Raw genomic sequence first — 18,776 nt, forward strand, 5'->3', positions numbered from 1 at the left:
CATCACCGCCAAGAAATGTTCTTTAAGTCTTTGTGTCTCTGTTTCATTATTTGTTCATGAAATGCAGGAAGTGTTCAGGCTGCAGTGAAAATGATCTGTTTAATAAATCTGTTCAGAGACATTCATCCATTGAAACATTTAAATCCTCCTGACTGAATCTTTTGTGTTTGTTTGGTTTTAATATAATTCTTGACGGTAAGAGACAGTCGTTCAGGTTGGAGGACTTGTTGAATGGTAATGTAGAAACTATGTTGTTTACTAGTGAGTCAAACATTGTTGATTATATGTTACAAGGCAGCAAGTATTTTAATGTGAAGCAACAACTAATGTGATTCAACACAACGAACAGAGATTCAAAATAAACAGTAAATGATTTCATGTGATTGAAATCAAAGATTTACTGGAGATTTTACAGATTTAAAAACATGTTCAGATGTTTGAGTCATTAGTCATCACGTGACATCTGTCAAAAACAAATCGTAAAAAAATACATTTTCCAGATGACATGATGATTTGAAGATTATAAAGTTGAACAAAAATGAAACCCAAGAATGAAGAAAACTACAGAACCTGCTACACAACAACTTCATCAGATGTGACTGACTTTATTCTCTATGAAGTCCTACTAACATGTTGAATAAATAGAAAAGACTGATCCAGCTTCACATCTCTGTTTTCTCACATCCTTTATTTAACAATTAATCCTGAATACAGTTGGATTTGAAAGATTCCTTCAGAAAGAGGAGAAAATCTACCATGAACACTAAATACATCCAGATCACAGGATCACATTTAAAGTTGATGTTCAGGATGAAAACCTGTTCAGGATAAGAAAGGCTGCTGGACATCGGCCCCTTGAACAAAGTCCACTTCCTGGAGGCGGCGCTTAATGATCCTCATCCATGGAGAACATGCAGGAGCTCTCCAGGCTGCACAGAGACCAGGATCCTCTGGACCGAGTCCAGTCCTGATCCGGTTTGTTGTGAGACACTAGCTCCTCACTTAAAGACCGACTCATTAAAATATGTTCTGCTTTAAAAAACACATATCATCGAAAACCACGACAACAACGAGTTTTTCTTCAATATCAGTAAAATAAATGAGAAGAAGAGAAGAAAGAACAGAAAAGATGACAAGAATTCAACATGTATTATTTTCAGTAATCGTTTGTATGTTTTACAGCTGAGGTTTGATGATGGTGAAAAGCAGAAAGTCAGCAAAAAGGACTCATGTCAGACAGATAATATTAAAAGTAAATCATTTTTAAACAGGTTTCTGATGAAGTGTCCCATCAAGAGACATGATTAATATTCAATAAGGAAACAGTGTTGTACTTATATAAATACATATAAATACTGTAAATACTTTTATCAACCTCTGCAGTGAACATTAATATTAAAAAGGTCAGAAAGTGGAAATAAAATATTCAGTGTTGAAATAACCAGCCTGAACAGATCTCTGTCTCCATCTTGTGGTGATCACAGGAATTAAAATCCCTCCATTCAATCACATCCTGAGTGTAAACTGTACAGTCAGTGGAGTTGAAGACATTCTGCAGATGGAAGAATTATGTCCCTATAAAATGGATCAAGTTGGAAACAAAATGAATTTAACACGGAAATAGTTTTTCTTTGTTGTCTTCTTTTGCCGTTTCCACACATTTCTTAAGATTTCTCACTTACATTACTGACCTTGTTCTGTATAAACTATAAAATATCACATAATTCAGCAGCGCTGTAAGAAGACCAAGTCTAAACTAAATTATTGTAAAACACATGTTTGAAAAGAATAAAGTTCAAAGATCCAAAACTGCTCTTCCTCTGTATATCTGATTTTGTAGATAGTACTGAGTGAGGTCGTAGGTCACAAGATAAAGGTACAGAGATGTTGTAACTGAGACTATTCTATTCTAGTCTATTCAGGCTCTTTAGTTTATCCAGTCTATTCACTAGTCTATTCAGACTCTTTAGTTTATCTAGTCTATTCACTAGTCTATTCAGACTCTTTAGTTTATCTAGTCTATTCAGACTCTTTAGTTTATCTAGTCTATTCAGACTCTTTAGTTTACCTAATCTATTCAGATTCTTTAGTTTATCTAGTCTATTCAGGCTCTTTAGTTTATCCAGTCTATTCAGACTCTTTAGTTTACCTAGTCTATTCAGACTCTTTAGTTTATCTAGTCTATTCAGACTCTTTAGTTTACCGAGTCTATTCAGACTCTTTAGTTTATCTAGTCTATTCAGGCTCTTTAGTTTATCCAGTCTATTCAGACTCTTTAGTTTATCTAGTCTATTCACTAGTCTATTTAGACTCTTTAGTTTATCTAGTCTATTCAGGCTCTTTAGTTTATCTAGTCTATTCACTAGTCTATTCAGACTCTTTAGTTTATCTAGTCTATTCAGACTCTTTAGTTTACCTAGTCTATTCAGACTCTTTAGTTTATCTAGTCTATTCAGGCTCTTTAGTTTATCCAGTCTATTCAGACTCTTTAGTTTACCTAGTCTATTCAGGCTCTTTAGTTTATCCAGTCTATTCACTAGTCTATTCAGATTCTTTAGTTTATCTAGTCTATTCAGGCTCTTTAGTTTATCCAGTCTATTCAGACTCTTTAGTTTACCTAGTCTATTCAGACTCTTTAGTTTATCTAGTCTATTCAGACTCTTTAGTTTATCTAGTCTATTCAGACTCTTTAGTTTACCGAGTCTATTCAGACTCTTTAGTTTATCTAGTCTATTCAGGCTCTTTAGTTTATCCAGTCTATTCAGACTCTTTAGTTTATCTAGTCTATTCACTAGTCTATTTAGACTCTTTAGTTTATCTAGTCTATTCAGGCTCTTTAGTTTATCTAGTCTATTCACTAGTCTATTCAGACTCTTTAGTTTATCTAGTCTATTCAGACTCTTTAGTTTACCTAGTCTATTCAGACTCTTTAGTTTATCTAGTCTATTCAGGCTCTTTAGTTTATCCAGTCTATTCAGACTCTTTAGTTTACCTAGTCTATTCAGACTCTTTAGTTTATCTAGTCTATTCAGACTCTTTAGTTTATCTAGTCTACTCAGACTCTTTAGTTTATCTAGTCTATTCAGACTCTTTAGTTTACCTAGTCTATTCAGACTCTTTTTATTTTATCTAGTCTATTCAGGCTCTTTAGTTTATCCAGTCTATTCAGACTTTTTAGTTTATCTAGTCTATTCAGACTCTTTAGTTTATCTAGTCTACTCAGACTCTTTAGTTTACCTAGTCTATTCGGACTCTTTAGTTTATCTAGTCTATTCAGGCTCTTTAGTTTATCCAGTCTATTCAGACTCTTTAGTTTATCTAGTCTATTCACGAGTCTATTCAGACTCTTTAGTTTATCTAGTCTATTCAGACTCTTTAGTTTACCTAGTCTATTCAGACTCTTTAGTTTACCTAGTCGATTCAGACTCTTTAGTTTATCTAGTCTATTCAGGCTCTTTAGTTTATCCAGTCTATTCAGACTCTTTAGTTTACCTAGTCTACTCAGACTCTTTAGTTTATCTAGTCTATTCAGACTATTTAGTTTACCTAGTCTATTCAGACTCTTTAGTTTATCTAGTCTACTCAGACTCTTTAGTTTATCTAGTCTATTCAGACTCTTTAGTTTATCTAGTCTATTCAGACTCTTTAGTTTATCTAGTCTACTCAGACTTTTTAGTTTATCTAGTCTATTCAGGCTCTTTAGTTTATCCAGTCTATTCAGACTCTTTAGTTTATCTAGTCTATTCACTAGTCTATTTAGACTCTTTAGTTTATCTAGTCTATTCAGGCTCTTTAGTTTATCTAGTCTATTCACTAGTCTATTCAGACTCTTTAGTTTATCTAGTCTATTCAGACTCTTTAGTTTACCTAGTCTATTCAGACTCTTTAGTTTATCTAGTCTATTCAGGCTCTTTAGTTTATCCAGTCTATTCAGACTCTTTAGTTTACCTAGTCTATTCAGACTCTTTAGTTTATCTAGTCTATTCAGACTCTTTAGTTTATCTAGTCTACTCAGACTCTTTAGTTTATCTAGTCTATTCAGACTCTTTAGTTTACCTAGTCTATTCAGACTCTTTTTATTTTATCTAGTCTATTCAGGCTCTTTAGTTTATCCAGTCTATTCAGACTTTTTAGTTTATCTAGTCTATTCAGACTCTTTAGTTTATCTAGTCTACTCAGACTCTTTAGTTTACCTAGTCTATTCGGACTCTTTAGTTTATCTAGTCTATTCAGGCTCTTTAGTTTATCCAGTCTATTCAGACTCTTTAGTTTATCTAGTCTATTCACGAGTCTATTCAGACTCTTTAGTTTATCTAGTCTATTCAGACTCTTTAGTTTACCTAGTCTATTCAGACTCTTTAGTTTACCTAGTCGATTCAGACTCTTTAGTTTATCTAGTCTATTCAGGCTCTTTAGTTTATCCAGTCTATTCAGACTCTTTAGTTTACCTAGTCTACTCAGACTCTTTAGTTTATCTAGTCTATTCAGACTATTTAGTTTACCTAGTCTATTCAGACTCTTTAGTTTATCTAGTCTACTCAGACTCTTTAGTTTATCTAGTCTATTCAGACTCTTTAGTTTATCTAGTCTACTCAGACTCTTTAGTTTATCTAGTCTATTCAGGCTCTTTAGTAGGTCCCTGACCTGACTCTTTAGTACAAAAAAAAGAAAATGTCTTACCCAGGTGTCCGATGTTTGATGGTGAATCAGCCTTGTTCTAGGATTCCGTCACCCTTCCTCTCTCCAGTTAGTCCTCGTCTCACCAATGTCCAAACTGTTTCGATAAAGAAACAGGGCGGAGGTCTTTCCTCAGGAGTCCCAGACTCCACCGTGTGCGGTTTCAGGCTGTGTCCGGAGGGAGGAGGAGATGTTGGGATCCGGCTCGAAGGACCAAATATGTTGGAAAAATTACTCAGAGGCTGGATTCAAAATCAAACACATCGGACATTTATTCTTACTAGAAGGAACAAATACATGTACACTCAAAGAAGGATGTCCAGCATTGATCAACTTTAGCTTTTATACAGTCTGACTAACAGTTGACAATCATCCTTCTGTATATCTGATTTTGTAGATAGTACTGAGTGAGGTCGTAGGTCACAAGATAAAGGTACAGAGACGTTGTAACTGAGACTATAGAACCATGTTGTGCAAAAGATAGACCAATATTTGACAAGTATGATGAGTTCATTATTTTTCCATCAGTTTCCAAATGTTTTTTGATGGGTGACAGGTGTGAACCAGCTACTACGGAGCCATGCTGTTTTCATTTTACACGGCATCACACCCTTTTGGGGGGGTTGTACTTGCCTTATATACAGTACAGTAATCCTGGAAGTAGACATAGCTGTAATTGTTATCATTTATTCAAAAAATTAGATTTATTTTTGAATCTTCATTAATATTTTTATGTTCAGGACATTCTTGTCATAAAAACATACGTTTCTGCTACTTTTGCTGCCACGTTTTTCACTTTGTGTATAACTGCACTACAGTATGTGGGTTAAAGGAGCCGCTGGACATTTTTGAAATACACTAATTTGCTTTGTAGCTTAGAGTTACATGAAGATTATTACGACTCTCATACGTTTGAAGCTGTGGCCAGGAAACTGTTCACCTATCTATGATACTATTGTGAGTCGAGCTCGGCATCAAAGACAAAAAGGAGGAAACTGCTAGTCGTCCAAATCCACCTACCTGCAGCTCTACAGCTCACTAATTAACCAGTAAGATCTCTTTGGCTTATCTCTGTAAACATAATCAGCTGCTGGCAGTAGCTTCAAATGGATTGTGCAGAATTTAACATTTGGCAACAAAGCAAATCAGCTTTTTGATTTGGCTAACATTATTGAACTGCTCTTTGACCTCGGGCAGCTTGGTGTAAGTCACACTTTCATTTGTTGTATTTGTTGTTTTTTTCCTTCTCAGGGTTGAATGCTGTCGTTTTGTCTGTCAAGAGAGTCTCTCTGAGGAGGCAGAGGAAGAGGAGGAAGGGAAGAAAGAACACATCCAGTGTCGGTTTAGGAGCCGGGGCTCCTCGCCCTCCAACAACAAACCTTTCCTCACTGGACGCCCGGTCTCAACCCCCAGCATGCATCTCTTCTTTTACTACTCCTGCCCCCTGTCTGTCACTTACCCAATAACCCCTTCTGACAACCATCCAATGACAGCCACTCAACATCCATCAGCTTGACAACCTTAATCCCCCCCTCCTTCCCCACAGCTTCCTGTTCTTCCCTCCACCACACTGGCTGTTTGATGGGGGTGGGAGTGTGTGCAGCACTGGGTGTGGTTCCTTCTTCCTGTGGTCTCTTCCTCATCACCACAGTTTTTGTGACACCAACCCTCTTGTCCTCCTGTGAATCCACACTCGTGTGACATAAACACTGCACTGGAAATACAGTATGTAAAGTTTGAAGTAAAATCTATTAATATCATTACTATATTATTATTATTATGATTATTACACATTTGCAATTGTATATGTAATTTGTATAATTCAGAATTCTTGATGCCAGTGGTTTCTGGAGTTGAAGGAAATCTTTTTTTGGCTTTGTTTTTTCTCTATCTTTTTAAGGAAGCATGTTTTTCCCCCAATATTAACAGTGGCTGTTTTTTATTGTGGCTATTAAGTGGAAAATTATATTGGCAGTTTTTGTAATTTGCTTCTTGTACGTTCGCTATAATACTGCGCCCAAAATCATAGTTGACATGTTTCTGTTTGTTTGTTTTGGTCTTTTCTTTTTTTCCCGTTTGTTGTTGTTTTTCTTGCCTTTTTTTGGAGGGGGTGTGTCTGAGGTGTCATATGTGAATCAGACCGTGAGTCCTTATGCGTGTGTGTAAGTGTGGTTATTTAAGCCAGACACATAGCTAGTCCAGTCATAATAACTCGGTACATTAAGCAGTTGTTTGTCCCTTGTTGCCGTGTGAACGGCAGGTGGGAGGATGAGTTCAAACTCAGTGTCTTCCTGCATCAAAGCAAAACAAGCAGCAGGCCATGACGTGACTGTTCCATCATGATAGAGCTGGGATGGTGTGTAATGTCCTGTACGCTGGTGCTCTGACTGCTGAGCTGTAAAACAGGAAGTACATTGATATTTTCTACTGGCAACAATATTCCCAAATAATGGGTTTCTCATTGTAACGGAAACGATAAGTTAACTAATGCTGGGCTGATGAACTGACTTTCTTTTTTTTTTGCAAGAAATGTCAGGACACAACCTCTTCTCTAATGATGACTAAATAACTCGGTGTGTTATAAAGAAGTGTTTGCACGTGCCGTGTTGAAAACCTCTGTTGATGTCACAGCATCTGTCAGAGACACCAACAACGATGCTGTCAAAGGAACCATTTCATCTCTATTTGAATATTTTGCGTTGGGTGAAGCACAGTCGTGCTCACTGGTAGAAACACAGAAACACACTCAAATAAGAGTTGTCTAACACACAGCACAACAGAAGAAGATATCAGTCTGACCTCCGAGGTCGTAGCATCACTTCTCTTAAATGAGGCAGATTTTTGGCCAAAGAAACCCCAACAGGGCACAAACAGTTGGAAAGCTTGTTTTGCTTCACAATAAATCTGATGTGAGGAAAAAAAACTATTCAGCTGATCATGAATTTAAAAAAGTTGTGACATTTTCTTTTCCACGACAGACAAATTCAACATTTCCCAAATGTATTTGTTGTAACGGTGATTCCTAAAACAGTAGAAATAACTCAAGTCTCTGTATATTAACATACCAACTTGTGTCATCATGAGAACCTTTTTTATATATAATGAAAGACTTGGTATGCGTCATAATGAGTGACACGTGCCAAACATGAGCATAACTTCAAAGGATCTTCCTTTCTAGTTTGGTTTCAGTGGCGGTGACACGCTGCTAATTAAACCTCACTGTCCTCTGCCTTCTTCAATCTCAGTGAGCATCAGTTCAGCCTCGGCCGCACCGGGAGCTTGTTTTATTATCCCGACTAGTGGTGCGCTGTTTGTTGCTACTGGTGTTGCTCGGCGGCAGCAGCTGAATACCCGCTTTTCTAAAAAGTGGAGATATTTTTACATCGCTAAAATCTCCTTGCTGTCTGGAACACAACAGCAGGGCCGTTTTCTTTTCTTTCTTTTTTTCCCAATCAAAATGTCCAAAGGAGTCAGTGCTGTGGAGAAAGGATCCCGGTGGATGTGTGACCTTCTTCACTTCCAAAGCCAGAGAGCACAACGCTGGTGCTGCTGCTGCTTTCTCTATATTGAAGCACATGCACACATACAGCGCACACTCGGGCCATATCAGTAATGAAGAGGGAGGGATTTGTTGTGATGGTGTGTTGTTTCAGGGCAGTCTTTTCATCTTTGTAATATGTGTGTGTGTGTGTGTGTGTGTGTGTGTGTGTGTGTGTGTGTGTGTGTGTGTGTGTGTACATCCTCCGTAGCTTTCAGTGTGTCTTCTTTACAAGCCTGGCATGAAATGTGTGTGTTGTGTGAGAGATGAAGGAGAAGGCGTTATTTCGGAGGACGTATCAGTCCCCTGTCTTCGGCCCAGGACTTTGTTTTTCCTGATGATTTCATGTTTTTTCATGTGTCGTGTTTTTCATGTGTTTTGCTCTGTATTATTCTCTTTGAGTTGCGTTACAGTAAAGTGTTATCAGACATGAAGTGCTTGTGCCAGGAGTAGCAGGAGTGACCGGATGAACTCTTGCAGCATTGAAAACTGGTTTTGTCGGGGTTTGACTCCGTTGTACTTTGCTCGTCCACCATTGGCTGCCTTCACATTTGTCTCGCCCCCATTGGTCAGACCAAAATATTAAGAGACCGGGCAGTCGGTTTGGTGAACAGTCCTCAGGTTTCTATTTATTTTGAATATTTATTTATTTATTTTAGTGGATATTTTTTATTGTGCTTTTCTTTTCTTTTTTGTTTTCCCAATGTTACAACTCGTGCACTTGTGCAAGTCCTGTCTGTAGTTGTTCAAAGGGACAATGCTCCATGTAAAACATGACTGTTTTTAAAGGATAGTTCACCCAATTTGCATTTTGCATGTGTTTTTCCGTAACGACCAACATAGTGTGAATTGTTTTCTTCAGTTTGATGCTGTCTTTGACACAGTTTAATTGTGTCCTTTTTTTCTTCCCTGAGGTCATTACCATTTTTAAGTGGGACATCTTGTACCTTTTATATAATACAGGATTGTATTTTGTGTGGACTATCCCTCCAAAACCTTCAGCGCCCTTTTTAGGCTGGTGAAGATTTTGTTGAAGGAAGGTTTTTTTTCAAGGTGAACCATTGAGACATTGTTTTGTACTCGTGTCTCATACAGTAATGATGTTCATGTCAAGTTCAAACTGTTTTAAGGTGAAAAGGTCAAAGGTTTCCTGAAGGCGTTCATGCCTGATTGTGCTAACCAAACATGACCCCAATGCTCCCGCCAACAAAAGAAGAAATAGCTGCATGTACAGTACAAAGGTTTGTTCTTCTGTTCTTCTTAGTGTGTTTTTAGCCTTGAAAATCTGTATGATAAGATTCACATATTTAAAATGAGGGAGTTCACAGTATTACACAACTGCAACTAACTAGCAGCATTTTCTTCACATAACATTAAACAGGACACTTGTTTTTTGGTGTTTTCCTTTTTATTTGGCTTCTCATTTTCTACTGAATGCTGGTATACTCCACCTTTCTCTATTTTCTCAGCTTTTTAGGTGCATATAACTATTTTTGTGTCGACAAGATATAATGAAGAGGATTATAATGAAAAGGATTATTATATGACTGACTGTGGCACTGAGGATGACCATGAGGAAGTTGACAGTGATGATGATGATGATGATTTTGCATGCTTTTTTTATGGGGCTCTGTGTTGTCAGTGCAGAATAGCTGCCTTTTGTACACAGCTGAGAGAATATGAGGAGCACTCGTTGACCATCAGCACCAAGAGTGACGGCTGCTCCACTGAGCCTGCATGTCACTTTGAGGAACAGCACTGGAGTCCAACAGGCTGATTAGAGGCAGTTCAGAGAGTGAATGATCTCCAGCAGGGGGCGCTGTCACACAAAGTAAAACACAGATGGACGGCAGACTGATGCTTCTCATGGAGCTGCACAATAAGTTGACTTTAGTGTCGGATCAAACAGACGATCCAGTCAGAGACAACAGCAGTTTATCACTGTAGAACAAGAACCAGCTTCCAGTCACATTATTGATCAGGGCGGCACAATTATCACTAAAATGGCACCAATGTGTCTGATAAATCATGACTGGAGGATTTATAGAAGCTGAAATCATGAATGAAAGTAAACAACTGTGCAGCCCTACATATAAACTACTTGATCTGTCCTCCTCTCATCTCTTGAGGTCAGTGAGAGCTCTGCTGCCTTCCTGTCAGCTGTTTAGTCAGATGAAGCGTCACTGAGATCAACTGGAGCCGCTGTGTTCACTCTGAACTTCTGCCATCTTCTTTCTCCAGTGACTGAGTTGCACTGACAACACTGAGTTGGCTTCTCTTCGTAGGGTGTCTCTCCCTCTTTTCCCCTCCCTCTGTCTCCAACCTTATTCAATCATTTCTCTGCAGTTGTCTCTTTCTGTCACTTTGGGTTTCGTCTGTATAATAATACGAGTCCTCTAGTTCTCTGATTCTTGGGATTATTGCTCTCTTCTCTTACATGCTACACGTGTTTCTCTAACTTCAAGACAATGTGTTAAGGTGTTATCAATAAAATGACAGTTTCAATAGAAACTTCAAGGTCTCTGTGTTTAAAGATGTAAAACTGCAGCGTGGTTTTGATCTTTTTTATTGACAGAAATAAACCAGAACATAGATGAACTCACATTTCTGACAGTTTGATCATATTTACTCATCAGGTAAAGAACTGAAGTTCTGAATGCAGCTTCAAGGAAATCCACAGTTAACAAGAGGAAATCCTGAATGTGATGATGTTTCACATCTGACATATGAAGTGAAAGTTTCCATAAACACACCAGAACAAACAGCAGCTGAATGTTCAGGAACTATGAAATAAAGTATTCACTGCAGCCACTAAAATACACTCAATACAAAGACTGAAGGAAAAGTTCATCATTCATCAAGAACATTTGCTCCAATGTGAACCTTCGCTTTCTTTATCTGACATGTTTATTATTTTATGGTCATTTATGGACTAAAATGATCAACAGGTTTATTAGAAATAGTCTTTAGTTGCAGCTTTAATCAAAACAATCTGCAGTTTTCTTATAAATTCTCAGGTTGTTCTGAAGCTTGAACAGGAATATAATTTGTGTTGAACATTATCAAACAGTTTCCACAAACTTTTCAAACAGTCCAAGAAACAAACATAAAGAAGGAGATTTAGTTTGTCTGAATAAAAATGAATGAATGTATAAAATATATCAGACAGTCAACAGTAATCTGCACTGATGCACATTTTAAACACATAACAGGTGAGTTATTACATGAACGTCCACTGTTTGGTCCGTTCTGCACATTAAACATGAGCTTTTATTAAAACAAGTAAAGTAATGAACTGATTTATTCTAATTTGGAAAAAATAAAGGATCAAAAGTAAATGTTAAATGTCAAAAACAAAACCAGGTAAGATGAAACTTTTCTGTGCTCATATTGTTTAACATTAAAACCTGGTTAGAAACCATTTTGTTCAAACTTGATCTTCATTCTTGGAGAATTAAAGAACCACATTTATGTTTTAACATCTTATTCAGTGATATTTCATGTTTTGTAGAACATAAAACAACAAAGGAATGTAATTAAAGTCATATTTCTTCTTTAACAAGGATTTCTACATTTTCTCACGTAAAAAAGAACAAACTAGAAAAGTTTAAGATTCAAAGATAACTTCCCCCCAAACAAATCATCACCACACAAACAACTAAATCACTTCCCTGAATCACTCTGACAGACTTTGATATCAGAAGTTTTGGCATCACCAGCTTTTCCAATATAGAATAATGGGAAGAGTTTCCCAGTGAAAGTGTCTCTGTAAGTGTAGATGTGAGTCATGTCTTCAGGGTTGTAGAAGGACACCTCCCCCATGTCATAGTCCAGCTGGACTCTGAACCTCTGGAGACTCTTCTTCACTCTGACAGTCTCACCAACACCATCAGTGTATTCTCCACTGCGATGCACTAAACACCAGACTCCATATTCTGGTGAAGGAGTTATTTCTCCCTTCCTGTCAACTGACTCTTTAACTAACCCTATAACCCAGTCAGGATGGTCTCCCACCTCCACCTCCCAGCTGTGTTTCCCTGAGCTGAAACCCTCAGAGCCCAGAACAATGGCATAATAAGTGTTTCTCTCTGGATTGTCAGGAAGCTGCTGGTTTGTGTCTCCATGTCTCACACTGGTCAGATCATCAGACAGATGGAGCCATTGGTTTGCAGTGTTTGGGTCCAGAATGACAGGACTGAAGTGGACCTTCTCCTTCATCTTCTCCCAGACTCTGAAGGACAGGTTGCCCAGGTGTTTGGCCACATCTATCAGCGCTCCTGAGACCAGCTGTGGATCTGACAGTGAGCTCTGGGCTCTGGCTCTGGTCTGAGTGGCTTTATAACTGCTGAGGAACGGCACGTTGTGTTTCTGCAGGTCTTCTTCAACAGCACAGATACTGTCTGACAGAGAGGAGATCTGCTCCTGAATCCTCTTCATCTCTCTGCTGATAGTCTTCCCCTTCTGCTCCTCTTCCTCCCTCAGAGCTGCCAGTCTGGACTCCTCTTCCTCTTTCAGGAACTGGTGGATCTTGTTGAACTCTGCTCTGATCTGCCTCTCTGTGGACAACAGCTGCTTCTTGGAGTGTTCACTCATTTCATTGTATGTTTCCTCCACTTGTTTGTATTTGTCCTTCTTGTCCTGCAGAGACTTTAAGTCAGATTTCAGCTGCTCCTTCAGATCACTGACTGCTTGTTCTACAGGAACCACTTTGTGAGTCTGATGGAGAGAAAACTCACAGACAGGACACACAGCTCTCTGCTCGTCCTCACAGAACCAAGAAGGGACTTCTGGATGTTTATCACACAGCACCTCCTCCTTCTCTTTCTCCTTTTCTTTTACCATCTCAGGTGAACTGGTCCTCTGTCTCTCAGCAAAGGAGTCAGCCAGTTCCTTCAGTGATAAATTCACTCCAGGATCGTTTGAAGATGTTCTTTTACAAATTGGACAGTTTTTGTTTCCAGCTTGTTCCCAGAATTTCTTTAGGCAGCTTGAACAGAAGTTGTGGCTGCAGCTCAGAGACACAGGATCTCTGAAAGTCTCTGAACACACATGGCAGCTCAGGAAACTTTCTAAAAGAGCTCTCTCAGCCATTTCTTCTGATTTATTTATTTAAGATGTATTTTAATTCCAACACTCACCAAAATACAGTCCCTTTGATTTATGATCCACCTTATTCGTGTTCTTCGGTACCGACTCCAGTTTTTAATGTAACACCGTCACTGATCGACAAAGTGAATCTTTCAGTTTCATTTCTTCGTGTTACGGGAGGAGCTGATTAGAATTAAACTGACATTTCACTGTGTCTCCACTAGATGATGCTGTTTCTGTGTTACACTTGTTAAAGAAATACTCCACCATAAACTTCATGGAGTTTTTCCTTCCCCTCCCAACATCAGTTTCAAGAGGGCTCCCACACTACGGGACACTTTCTTCTTTTTTGCCCTTTTTATTTCAACACCTTGTGTTGACTGTTTGAACAATAATCCACATTCGCAACAGTGTTTTTAGCAGTTGGTCAGATAAACAAACATTTATGACATATTTAGTGAAGACTTTGAAGGAATTTGTCCAATAAAACTGATCCTATAAGAACAAAACGTTGCAGCCACGACAGACAACAATACTTCAGATATCGATGTTTCTGCCGATAAGGTGCACATTTTTAAATGTGGATGTGTCACACATGTTAAACCTGACAGCTCAGAAGATTTATACATTCACTGCAGTTTCAAGGTGGACGCCAAAGATTAGTGTCACTAATTCAGTATCTGAAGGTGAAATGTCTTCACAACCTCCTCTTCTGTTCCTCAGTTGTGGCAATGCTTTCACTGAGGAGGACGAACATGAGGTAACGTTGACCTTTGACCACTGCAATGTAATCAGTTCATCTTCTCATCCAAGTAAATATTTGTGCCAAATCTGAAGAAGTTCCCTCAAAGTGTTAATGGAGTTCAAAATAATGGGACAGACGTGAGGTCAGAGTGACGTTCACCTTTGATGTTTGAACAACAAAATATTCTCTTGTTGTTCATCAGTTGAAGTCATCGTTTGTGCAAAAAGTGAAGAACTTCCCTCAATGTGTTCCTGAAATATCACATTTACAAGAATTAGAAGATGTGAGATTACAGTTTCTTTGACATTTGACCCCCAAACTCGAATCACTTTATCTTTGAGTCCAAGTGAACATGTGCCAATTTGGAAGAAATTCCCTGAAAGTACTCCTGAGATAACATGTTCGTAAGCATGAACAGAACTGAGGTCAGAGTGACCTTGACCTTTCACCTCTGACCACTTACTATATTACACAAAGGCAACTAACTAGCAGCATTTTCTTTGCATGACATTAAACAGGACACTTGTTATTTATGTTTTCCTTTTTATTTGGCTTCTCATCTTCTACTGAATGCTGGTATACTCCACCTTTCTCTATTTTCTCAGCTTTTTAACTGCATATAACTATTGTTGTCTCCAGATTATATAATGAAGAGGATTATAATGAGAAGGATTATTATATGACTGACTGTGGCAGTGAGGATGACCATGAGGAAGTCGATGATGATGATAATGATGATGATGATGATTTTGCATGTTTTTCTATGGGGCTGTATGTTGTGACGGCTGCTCCACTGAGCCTGCATGTCACTTTGAGGAACAGCACTGGAGTCCAACAGGCTGATTAGAGGCAGTTCAGAGAGTGAATGATCTCCAGCAGGGGGCGCTGTCACACAAAGTAAAACACAGATGGACGGCAGACTGATGCTTCTAATGGAGCTGCACAATAAGTTGACTTTAGTGTCGGATCAAACAGACGATCCAGTCAGAGACAACAGCAGTTTATCACTGTAGAACAAGAACCAGCTTCCAGTCACATTATTGATCAGGGCGGAACAATTATCACTAAAATGGCACCAATGTGTCTGATAAATCATGACTGGAGGATTTATAGAAGCTGAAATCACGAATGAAAGTAAAGAACTGTGCAGCCCTACATATAAACTACTTGATCTGTCCTCCTCTTTTTGTTTCCAGCTTGTTCCCAGAATTTCTTTAGGCAGCTTGAACAGAAGTTGTGGCTGCAGCTCAGAGACACAGGATCTCTGAAAGTCTCTGAACACACATGGCAGCTCAGGAAACTTTCAACCAGAGATTTTCTCCGCCATTTCCTGTGATATTTTAATTATCTTTTGCCGGTAAGACTCACTAAATACCTGTTGCTTAAGAATCCAGATTTTATTCCGTCAAAGTTTGTTTTTTAGTTTAAGATCCTCGGTCCTGTGATGGCGTATCGGCGCCGTCCAGCGTTGTAAAGAATACATGTTCATTTTCACTTTTATTTGAAGTGGAGAAGCCAGTTGGCATTTAATTGTTCTACCAGCAGAGGGTACAATTTGACTAATTAACCATTTTAAACAACATAAATTTTGTCTCGTGAGGCTGAAATCACCATGTCAGTGTACTTTGTGTTATACAACCCTGAGTTTTGATTAAATTACATTATATTTACCCTGTAAAGCAAAAACAAAAAGAAACACCCACAATAAAATACGTTTTTATTCATCGTTGAAAAATGATAATACACAAGTTGTGTTGATGAAAAAGCGTTTTCTGTTAAATACACAAGTTACAATATATTTAAATCTGCATTTTACACATCAAAAATGTTCAAGAATGACACAATATCACAAAAATAAACATAAATATATATACATTAAAAGATCGGGTGTGGAGGAGAGGGTTGTAAATGACCAGAAACAAGAACCGTTTTTCTGGGCTTCCACCGTTAAGCCAGTTTCACGAGTCTCTCACTGGCCTCCCACAGTTTCTTTGCCACACCAGCGTCTCTTGCAAACGGACGCAGCGTGGCAGATCGGCAGTCGACGAAGTAACCGCCGCTGTGTTTGGCAGCTTCATCCGACACGGCGCAGTAGACGACAGACTGAGCTCCAATCTCACACGGCACGAAAAACATCCACATGATCACCTGCACCAGCATCCGGAACAGGACCGAGTAGTGGCACGTCCAACCGCTTTGGACAAAACCTGGAGGAACACATGAAGCAGAGACACCAGACTGTCAAAATACATGTACTGTATGCTAGTGGTGATTCAAATCTCTGATATAAATATGGTTCATTTTATGTTGTTGTGTTATTTACTGTATTTTAAGACATTCAGCTGACTAGTTCAGTGAAATAAAAAGCCAGTAAATCCAATATTACAATATTATAACAGATTGGTTTCATGTATTTCATTGTATCTGTTGTTATATAGCCCAACCCTAATATTTGTTATTAGAAATAAAAGTAAACTTTATTGATACAGCTGTTAAAAAACTTCTTTTGAAACAAGAAGCAGGGCTGCTCACGGTTTTTTATCATCAATTATTTTCTGATTATTTTCTTCATACTTGAAAATGATAAATTATAGTTTACCAAACAGAAAGGTTTAATCTTTGAATGTCTTGCTTTGCTTGACCAGAAGCCCGAGACCCAAAATATTATATTTACAATAATATAAAACAGAGAAAAGCAGCAAATCTTCACACCGGAGAAGCTGGAACAGGAAAGTGACCCAAACTAAACTAATTATATCAGAGTCTAACAACAAAGTCATGTAACAATCATCTGAGAATGTAGCATCACCTTTTGTGACAGTAAATGCATTTTTTTATATTTGGACATCAACATTGCAATTCAATGTGAAAATTGAAATAAATCTAGTTCAATAAACACAAACACACACACACATACACTCATGTTATCATGAATTGCCCTTCAATAATATGGTATCTCAACTTAAGTTTTCACATTCATGTGGGAAACAGCAGCTTTTACCAGGGTGCACAGCATAAGAGGTCACTCCTTTCCCTTCGGTGATGCGGGCCAGTTCCTGACTGAAGTAGATGTTGGCCAGCTTGCTGCGGCAGTAGGTGAAGAAAGGCAGCAGGTTGTAGTTGAGGTCCTGGAAGTCCAGTTTCTGGTATTTGTAGCTGGAGCACGTGAGGGTCACCACCCGGCTGGGGGCGCATTCCCTCAGGCGAGGCAGGAGCAGATTGGTTAGAAGGAAGTGACCCAGGTGGTTGACGCCAAAACACATGCTGAAGCCGTCGTCCGTCCAGTCCAGGACGCCGGGCATGCCTGAGGCAGGACAGACGGAAAGAAAGATGGAAAAAGAGTCCAAACATATCTTCTGTGAAGTGTCAGCTGATTAGAAGAAACTAAGTTCCTCGTCTGCATCGAGAGACCTACTGTAAATGTGTTTGACACCCTCACCTGCATTATTGATCAGGACGTCAAGCCTCTTCTCTATCTGGAGGAAGTTCTTGGAGAATTCCCTCACGGAGCGCAGGTTGGCCAGATCCAGCACCATGTGGGCGACGTTAAGACTGTGACTCTTGAACTTGATCTCCCTCACAGCCTTCTCAGCCTTGTCCAGGTCTCTGCAAGCGATGATGACACGGGCGCCTCTCATTGCCAAGGCAACAGCTGTCTCCTTGCCGATGCCAGAATTCCCACCTGGTAAAAAAAAACAGTAGACAATAATAGTAGACGAGTGCATTTAATGCTTATGTAAGTCTCATGACTTAAGAAGGACCGAAATATTACTGTTTGAAATCAGCAGTCATGGATTTTCCACATGATGCTATTCATGAAATAATGCGGGTTTGATTTGATGTTTTTTGTCACATTATGTGTCATTTGCTGTAGATTTTGATGCCCTTTGCTCAAAACAAATCCCCCTTGTGGGCAAGAAAGGTTTCATTCATTCAGCATGTTAAATCTGACTGAATCCAAACTGGTGTGTAAAGTCCACCACGATGATAACGGGGGACTGAGTCGTGCGTGTTTACCTGTAATAACAACAGTTTTGCCATCCAGCCTTCTCAGCTCGGTGAAATACCTCCTCTTTTTCATCCATTTCAAAATGAAAAAGAAACCTAAGGATGCAATAATCGTGTAGAGAAAATACATTTCCCTCCCAAACGGATATCTTTAATGTCAGCAGCTGCTTGTGCTGCTGGCTACGCTAGCTCGTTAGCTTGCCACTAGATGACTAAGAAAAGCGTCATGTTGTTCCTTTATATTCCTCCTGGTTGTTGTCGGAGGAAACGTGGCGGAGCAGAGACGACGCAACACGAGTTAGACACAACCGAGGACGGTTATCAGGCAGATATATTAAGTTGATAAGACCATCCCGACCAATTCATTTCGACTCGTGCAGCAGGGAGATGGGAAGTCGAGTGATGTGCTCATGCGCCAAGTGCTCAGATACCGCTGAAGTCTCGCGAGAGGAGAATTATTTCTACCGAATTAAAACCGGAAACCGGAAAATAAGATAAGGTCATATAAATTGAAAATTAAATTTGAGATGTGACATTTCCACTGTTGCCTATAATATATGTTATTCGTTGGTGCAGCAGAAGGAAAAAGAAGAAGAAGAAGAAGAAGAAAAAAAAAACTAACTTAAAAAAAAAACTTCTTTTTTTCTTCTTGTGTTTGCTATTTTCAATGACCTTTGTTACGCTTCACAACTCTTGAGACAAGGACGGTGCTACACACAC

The 18,776-nt window shown here is 38.8% G+C and overlaps 2 protein-coding genes across 2 annotated transcripts; both read right to left on the reverse strand.

The window, feature by feature from the left end:
- Positions 1–10,765: 10,765 nt before the first annotated feature.
- LOC138191935 (E3 ubiquitin-protein ligase TRIM39-like) lies at positions 10,766–13,445 on the reverse strand. The gene has a single exon (XM_069139034.1). The coding sequence runs from the start codon at positions 13,304–13,306 to the stop codon at positions 11,879–11,881; it is 1,428 nt and encodes a 475-aa protein (XP_068995135.1). The 5' UTR covers positions 13,307–13,445; the 3' UTR covers positions 10,766–11,878.
- Positions 13,446–15,748: 2,303 nt separating this feature from the next.
- Positions 15,749–18,455, reverse strand: LOC138191845 (retinol dehydrogenase 14-like). The gene is made up of 4 exons (XM_069138892.1): positions 18,066–18,455; positions 17,488–17,730; positions 17,050–17,352; positions 15,749–16,255 (listed from the first exon to the last, which is right to left on the reverse strand). Exons 1-4 carry the CDS (start codon positions 18,184–18,186, stop codon positions 15,996–15,998), a joined length of 927 nt encoding a protein of 308 aa, XP_068994993.1. The 5' UTR covers positions 18,187–18,455; the 3' UTR covers positions 15,749–15,995.
- Positions 18,456–18,776: the final 321 nt, after the last annotated feature.

The sequence above is a fragment of the Embiotoca jacksoni genome, unplaced genomic scaffold (genome assembly GCF_022577435.1).
Source record: "Embiotoca jacksoni isolate LCO1_2020_lvr unplaced genomic scaffold, fEmbJac1.0.p SCAF_8, whole genome shotgun sequence".
Taxonomy (NCBI): Eukaryota; Metazoa; Chordata; class Actinopteri; family Embiotocidae; genus Embiotoca; species Embiotoca jacksoni.

Excerpts from the sequence above, each read along its gene's own strand:
- LOC138191845 (XM_069138892.1), bottom strand. The coding sequence starts at position 18,186 with ATGTATTTTCTCTACACGATTATTGCATCCTTAGGTTTCTTTTTCATT. Across the intron at positions 17,731-18,065 it reads CAAAACTGTTGTTATTACAG|GTGGGAATTCTGGCATCGGC; the intron begins GTAAACACGCAC and ends TTTTTTTACCAG. Across the intron at positions 17,353-17,487 it reads CGTCCTGATCAATAATGCAG|GCATGCCCGGCGTCCTGGAC; the intron begins GTGAGGGTGTCA and ends GTCCTGCCTCAG.
- LOC138191935 (XM_069139034.1), bottom strand. The coding sequence starts at position 13,306 with ATGGCTGAGAGAGCTCTTTTAGAAAGTTTCCTGAGCTGCCATGTGTGT.